General features: G+C 41.7%; 2 protein-coding genes across 2 annotated transcripts in view; one reads left to right on the top strand and one right to left on the bottom strand.

Annotated features, from left to right (window-relative positions):
- The window catches only part of LOC138174541 (gametogenetin-like), a 7889-nt gene extending 7549 nt beyond the window's left edge, over nt 1-340 (top strand). Inside the window, exon 4 of the mRNA XM_069104850.1 lies at nt 139-340. Within this exon, the coding sequence (XP_068960951.1) occupies nt 139-340 (202 nt within the window). The remainder of the gene's footprint in view (nt 1-138) is intronic.
- Nucleotides 1-7645, bottom strand: part of ANKRD50 (ankyrin repeat domain containing 50) — a 163906-nt gene that overhangs the window by 73522 nt on the left and 82739 nt on the right. The window lies entirely within an intron of this gene.

The following is a 7645-nucleotide window of genomic DNA, read 5'->3' as shown; positions in this document are numbered from 1 at the left end:
CCTACATCCTCCCTCCCACTCCAAAACCCCGCCCCTTCCTGGGAGCTCCTCCCTTCCCCCCCTCCCTTTTCTAGACCCCGCCCTCAGTTGGCCCCTCCCGCCCCGGGGATTCTTTCTTCCACCCGGACCCTTTTGCAGCCCCTCCCATCTTCCTAAGTCTGGTCCGGCACCCCTGAAGGGCTGCCGCCCCCTAACCGCTCCGCTACAGCTGGAAGGATCTGTACCCGGCGGTGGCCCGCAGGCCCCTCTTTGTTCCAATGGCCCAGGAAGGGCTGGGGAAGGGGCGGAAGGAGCCCTGCCTAGCAGCGCCTCCCAGCCCCTCCAGACCCGTCCCACATGACTGCCCTCTGCGCCCCTCTAGAGCCCTCAACTGTGCCCCTTAGCGTCCCTCTGGACCCCCCCCCCCCCCTGTGGCTCCCCCTTCGCGTCCCTCCAGACACCCCCCTAGTATGGCTCCCCTAGCTACCCTGCAGCCCCTCTCAGAGTGACTTTCCCAGGCCTCTCCAGACATCCCCCCTCCCACTTCCCTAGATGTTCTAAAGACTGCAGTCAGAGAACTTAGATCAGAATCCCTTCTCTGCTCACCCTTTGTGACCTTGGGCCAGTCTCTCAAGCTCCCAAGCTTGCTACCTCAAGGATCAACCGAGCATTTATTAAGCACCGGAAATGCACCAGGCACGATGGGACAAGATGTGAGTGTGTATAATATTGTAATATATAATAGCATGTGATAATGTATGATATACGCACATCCATGCACCTATATTCATCTACGGGTATGTAAGTAGCTAACATTCTAGCGGGGAGATGCATATACATAGGTGATAGAGGCACGTATAGGATAGATACCAAAAAATACCAGAATCCCACAGTTTGGGAGGAAGCTGGCCAGCCTCTGTGGGGAGAGGGGCAGGGGCAGGAAGGGCTCCCGTAGAAGGTGCTGTTGGAGTGGAGTTTGGAAAGAAATCTGAGATTCCAAGAAGCCTCAATTAGGAGGAAGTGCCGTCCAAGATGGAGGACAGGGAAAGGAGTCCGAACATCCTGTGTCCAGAATAAGGAGGAGGCCGCTAGGGCTGGACTTTCCAGCAATGGGACCCGAGGACTGTATGAGAAGAGCGAGCAGCTGGTGAAGAGCTTTAAAGAGTTTCTCTCTAATCCTAAAGGTTAGAAGACAGACACTGGGGTTTTTGAGTGAGGAGAGGGAGATTAGCCCACTTTGGCAGAAGCACTTTGCCGGCAGCCTGAAGCAAGAGACAGGGTAGAGAGGACAATGAAGGTGTTAGACGAGCTGAGCTCTGATGTCCATCCAAACCTAAATCTGTTTCATTTTCTGGTTTGTTTGCATCCCACAGTGCGGGCACAATAGTAAGCCCTCTATACATGTTTGGTGCTCCGTTAATTCATTGAATTTGGAGGGGTCCAAGTTTGTTGTGGAGGGTGTGAATAAGAAGTTAGGGAACCTGGGTGGGAAGATAATGGTACAAAATAAAGAAGTCTGGAAAGAGGGTTAGGAAGGGTCAAAGGACGGAAATGAGTCTGTTTTGGACATGTGCTCAAAATGTCCGTGGGATATCCGGTTGAATAACTTCAAAAAGTAGCTGGTGAGGTGAACATGAGCTCGTTAGAGACGAAGAGTGGATAGATAGATTCCAGACCAAAGTCACAGGAACCTAGGAGGTAACTGAAGAACGTGTAAAGATGGGGGAAAGAGAGGAGGCCTGGGGCTGTCTCCAGGGTACAATCATCCGTTTATAAGGGACAGAATGTGAATGATCAGCAAAGGTGCAGTTCAGACATCCAGAAGGAGAAGCAGGAAAGGATAACATTAAGAAAGCCCTGGAAGGACAAAGCACCTAGTAGAACAGAGGGGTAAGCGTTGGCAAAGCTGCCCATCGTCCTGACTTTTGTCTTGCCACTGGCCTTTGGGGACTCTGGAAGAGAGAGTGAAGGTGGTGACTGCGCAACTGCCTCACTTAAATCCAATTCACAAGCAAGTCAAGACATCACCCATGATGTCACTGGGCCTCTCCCAGAAGGAAGGACAAGCAAAAAGAATTAAAGGATGAGAACTGACAAGGCCATCAGATTTAGTGGTGGGATCAGTCCGGAGCCAGCTTGCAGAAGGGATGAGAAGAGAGTCAGAGGATAAGGGAGGGGAGGCAGCAGAAGATGACTTCAGTCATACAATGTACTCAGATACACAATAGTGATAAAATGATAAGCTCAAATAAATGGCCCTGATGGGGAGCATCAGATCTCACTTGTCAAGGACCTGACTGACCTGAATAAACTAGGCTGAGGCAAAACAAGGAGAGGCAGAAGGAAACAGAGAGAGAGAATCTAGCCTCATTTTACAAATAAAGAAGCTGAAGCATGGGGGGTGGGGAAGGGTGGCAGGACCACCAATTAAACTCAGCTCCTCTGACGCTGAATTTAGAGCTCTTTCCATTAAACCACACCAATGCAGGGAGTATTGGTGAGTGCAGGGCTTGGCCTCCGAGAAAAGAAGCAGTTTTCTCCTCTGTAGATTGAGGGAATTAAACTAGACCTCCTCAGTAAGGTCCCGTCCAGATTTAAAATGTATGGACTCAGGGGAATAGTGGCTAGAGTAAATAGAGCACCAGCCTTATAGTCAGGGGCATCTGAATTCAAATCCAACCTCAGACACTTGCTAGCTGTGTGACCCTGGGCAAGTCACTTAACCCTGGTTGCCCAAAAAAACAAAAACCCTCAACTTATATTCAGAATCACAAAATATCTAACTAGAAGGAACCTTGTAGATAATTGAATTCATTCTTTGGGGGCATGAGAAAATAGTACCAGAAATGGGAAGTGAATTGTGCAAGGTCATACCACCCAAAAATAAGAGTTGGAAGAGGTTTTTAGAAGGTCATCCAACCCAAGCCCCTCATTTTATAGCTGAAGAAAAGATTTAGGGACTTGTGCAAGGTCTCCCATACCTGAGATGTTACCTAACACCCTTCATGTACTGGGAACAGTGGGAATTGTCCTGGAATTCAGAGCTTATGAAAGCAAATGCAGTAAGCCCACCTTTAAGGGCTTTGAATATAGGCCTTTGTATATTATGCTAGGACCAAGAGGGAGCCACTAGAGTTTCTTGAGTAAGGGTGTTTTCTAGCAGTAGTGCCTTTCACTGCAGGCCAAGATCTCATTCGCTTTCGTGATTGCAGCTGATTCATACTGAGCTGCTAACAGTCCAGGTAAATCATCACACGGTCATTCTAAAACAAGTTTTTCCAGCTTATCTTCATGGAACACACATTTACCTTTTTCAAATCCTCTGTGCTCAGAAAGCAGTTGAGAGGAACTAGAAACAAAAACATGTTCTCACCTACAAGAGGTCTTTTAATTATTCAAAAAGAAAACATGACATTCGATTGAGTCTGCTTGATAAACCTAATTCTATGTTAGCCCTTTCTCAGCTCCGAGAGATGAAAGGGCTGGCAAGTCCTCTTCCCTAGGTCCTAATCACTAAAAGGGACAAAGATCACAGGGCCTGGAAGGATCAATAATCCCAGAGATTGCTGTTATTCTCCCATATTGTTTATTACTGACCTGTCAATAGTGTTTGATGTTGTTGACTTTAAGATAAAAAGTGTTGCAACTAAGAACTTTCCCCTGCAAGCTGAGCCCTTAGGTCATCCCTAGGTGATAAGAGTGGAAAAGTAATGGCAAAACCAATTTAGATCCTTCAGTTTTCCTGGGATCAAGGACTTAGAGGGAAAGGAGGAAAAGAGGAATAAAGTGAAGGGGGAAAAAATGTGACTGTGAGTCCCATGATTTAGAGCTATCAGGGGCCATTGAGATCATCTAATGCAACCCTTTCATCTTATAGATAAGGAAACCAAGACACATAAAAGTTAGGTGACTCATTCAATATTGTACAGGGAGCGAATATGAGAGCCGAAACTGACCTAAGATCCTCCAACTTCAGATTCAGCACAGTCCCACTATACCATTTTGCCACCAATAAAATAAATATAGCCTTCATTTCATCATGCAGTTTTATGGTCAACACCTGAAAGTGCCATATAAGTGGTAGTTCTTTTTACTGGGTCATTTCAATTGTGTTCAACTCTCCGTGACCCCATTTGGAATTTTCTTGGCAAAGATACTGGAGTGGTTTGCCATTTCCTTCTCCAACTCATTTGATAGGTGAGGAAACTGAGGCACACAGGGTTAAGTGATTTGCCCAGGGTCACACAGCTAGTGAGTGTCTGAGAATGGATTTGAACTCAGGATGATGAGACCTCCTGACTCCAGCACTTTGTCCATTGTCCCATCTAGTCACCTACTTCATTGTTATTGCTTCTATTGTTCATATCTCATTAAAAATGATGTAACAGATTCCTTACTAATTTAGCTTTTTTTTTTTGCTTTTTGGAGGGCAATTGGAGTTAAGTGACGTGCCCAAGGTCACGCAGCTAGTTTTTGTGTTGTGTCTGAGGCCGGATTTGAACTCAGGTCCTCCTGACTCCAGGGCCGGTGCTCTATTCACTGTGCCACCTAGCCGCCCCTATAATTTAGCATTTTTAATTTGATTTTACTATTTGCCATGAAGTCTCCTCCCTAGGTCAATACCCTCCTACTCTTCTCAGGGTTAGCTTCCTCCAGGACCTCTTATTCCCCACTCTTCTAAGAAAGGATGAGTGGTGTCTAAAGTACAAACCCCTGAAGTTTACATCCATCATGAAGTCCCCATCCCCCATCATAAAAGAACTCTCCTCCTCAATGGGAGCATTCTTTAGTGAGATTCCCCCTCCCTCCAGGAAAAAAAGTTATCCCCTATTCTTTCCCCTGTTTCAGTCATTCCCTTTGCCTCCACACTCATTTTCTTTTTGGCCTTCTTCTTCCTGAGAGACGATAGGAGTTAATTTCCCCTCATTTTTAACCTTCAACTTGATATACCTGCAGTGAAAGAGAGGCACTGAAAAATTACTCGAAAAAAAAATGAGGTAAGCAGAATATTCAATTTGAAAATATCTCCCTAGACACAGAAATGAGAAAAACAAATAAGTACAATTGTCAAGAAAAGACTAAATAATGCAACAAATTCTTTCTTCTTTATAGGCTTTGGACTGATGTTTTAGAGAAAATGAACTAAGAAGTAAAAGAAAAAACAAAAAAGGTTCAATCAAGGGACAAAAACTGTTTGAAGGGCCAAAGATTTATGACTACAGAATTAGGAAGAGGGTAGATGGAAGATGAATTAATATTATATGAACTAAACCTTGTGATCCCCTATAAAGGAATCATTATATTTCTGAGAGGGATAACAGTAATAAAATCTGGGCATGGCAGGGAGGGGAGGAAAAAGAATGGACAAAAGAGAGCTTGAGACTTTCCCCCTGTCCAATCCAAAGGTGGAGGTGTAGGCAAGACTGGCAGCTGCAGCAGAAAAGCAGCATTGGGAAGGAAGAAGGAAGAGACGGTTCTCACCCCAGAAGGAGAAAGGAAAGAGTATTACTGAAGAATATCTATTCTCATGAGTAGGCTAAGGTGAATGTCCATGGTGAGACAGGGATTTCTCATCAATTTTGTCTGGGGGAATTTGCACATTAAGAGATCAGCTCCTCTAAAAAAAAAAAAAGATCAACTTCTCTTTTCAGAAGAAAAGAAACATAAGTCCCCAAGGGGTGGCCCACTCCCAAAGAGGTAGGGGGAAAATAGACGTAGAAGTAGGGTTATCTGGCCTTAGGATCCTTAGGACTAGAGAGTGATTATTATAAAAACCCTAAGTAAGAGCTCAGGATGCCATTATAAATGAGAAGGAAGGAGTTGTACGAGATGAGAAGGAATGAATTGTTTGGGCTATGAATCAATGGAGGGAACTTTCAAATAAAGAAAAACTCAAATTTATTTGAGCATTAGAAAAATTCACTTTCCTTATTTCCAGCCTTCTCCTCCTTAGCTAGAACCCCAAATTCATGAAGCAAGGCATAGGAGTAATAAGACACATGTTTGAAAAAAAGGTATGAGAAGAGATATATATTATATTGAAAAGTATTTCTAGAGTTCCAGGCTCAAGTACTGGAAAAATACAAATATTTCACCATGAAGTGTTTATGTGGCAAGTAGTACCAATTGCAAACCCCAAACCTCCAAAACCCTTTACCCCAAAAGATTGCATGTGCCAACACTTTCTCATGAGCAACACTATAATCCAATAATAAATACATTAAACCCCCAAGAAAACAACATGCATGTAATTAGAGCTATGTATTTCCAGCTTGCACATGCCATCCAGGTTCCTTGCCAAGATGACAATGGCAAATCCTGGACACATTCCTTTGAACTCCTACAACTCAGAATAAAATGGAAAAGAACATTTTCAAAATGTATCAAAGTGGCTTTGCACATATCTTTTGGCAATACCTAAAACCGATGTTGCATTTATTTATAATTATCTGTGCTCTAGTACATGCTCTGTATTTATAAAGGTGTTACATAGTGCTAAGAAATATGTATATTTCTTAAATAAAAATTCACTGAGTAAAGGTTAACTGAATTGAAACAAAATAGATAACAATACAAAAATTGTAAGAGATCCTAATGTTCTTCTCTCACAGTAAGACAATTATAATAAAAAAGAATAAAAGGAAAATATAGAACTGACCAAAATATTAAAGTTCAACAAGATATGATATCCTCTGAATGGGAACGTTAAAGTATGTTTCTTGATTTCTTGGTATTCCCTTGCTATAAGATACCTTTACAAAAGTAGACCATGCCGCATGTACGGTCATGATCCATAGCTTAAGAAGGTCTGAAAGGGCCATGAGTGGAAAAGTTTAAGAAGCCCTGTCCTAGAGTATAGAGAAATTATAAATACATATTTTTAAAAGACCCATTAGACATTCTTTTCAGACAATAACATGATGAAAATTGTTAAGAATATGGGGAATACAAGCAAAACAGAGAGACCTAAAGGAAGAGGATGAATCATGATATCCTGAATGATGAGGTGAAAGAACAAATTATAGAAAAAATACATAATTATATTAAGATAATAATAATGAGACAATATATCTAAATTTCTGAGAAGCAGCTAAAAATGTCCTCAAAGCCAGGGGGAACATAGCAATACATACATGAACAAAATAGAAAATGAGAGAATTGTTATACTAAGTATTCAATGAACAAAATTAGATAATTAGAAAACCAACCAAAATAAATATAAATCTTTAATATTAGAGGAAAAATAGATCTTTTTTAAATTAAAAGACAGTAGTATTTTTTAAAAAAAACTTAACTAGTTCTCTAGAAGTACTAACAAAATTTATGAACCTTTAACTAAACTGATCAAGGAAAGAAAAAAATAAAAATATAAAAAAATCAGCTGAAAGAATAAGAAAATAAAAAAGAATGACTGGAATCTGATAGCAACAATTATATACTTATACAATGAATTTTTTAATTAAAATATTAGCTACAAAATATAAAATACCCAAATTAATAGAACTTGAAATAGAGATCTTTGACAACTCTGTTTTAGAAACCGAAACTGAACATAAGGAATTGCCAATGGGAAGTAGGGAGACGGTGAACTAGACACATTTATAGGTGAATTCTAGCAGGTAACTAAAAGATAATACCTATCATACACAAATTATTCTCAAACATC

The sequence above is a fragment of the Petaurus breviceps genome, unplaced genomic scaffold (assembly GCF_028583685.1).
Source record: "Petaurus breviceps papuanus isolate PSGF00001 unplaced genomic scaffold, PetGlider_PUasm1.0 689, whole genome shotgun sequence".
In the NCBI taxonomy this organism is placed as follows: Eukaryota; Metazoa; Chordata; class Mammalia; order Diprotodontia; family Petauridae; genus Petaurus; species Petaurus breviceps.
The sequence above is the reverse complement of the archived record's forward strand: the minus strand, read 5'-3'. Positions and strand labels throughout refer to the sequence as shown.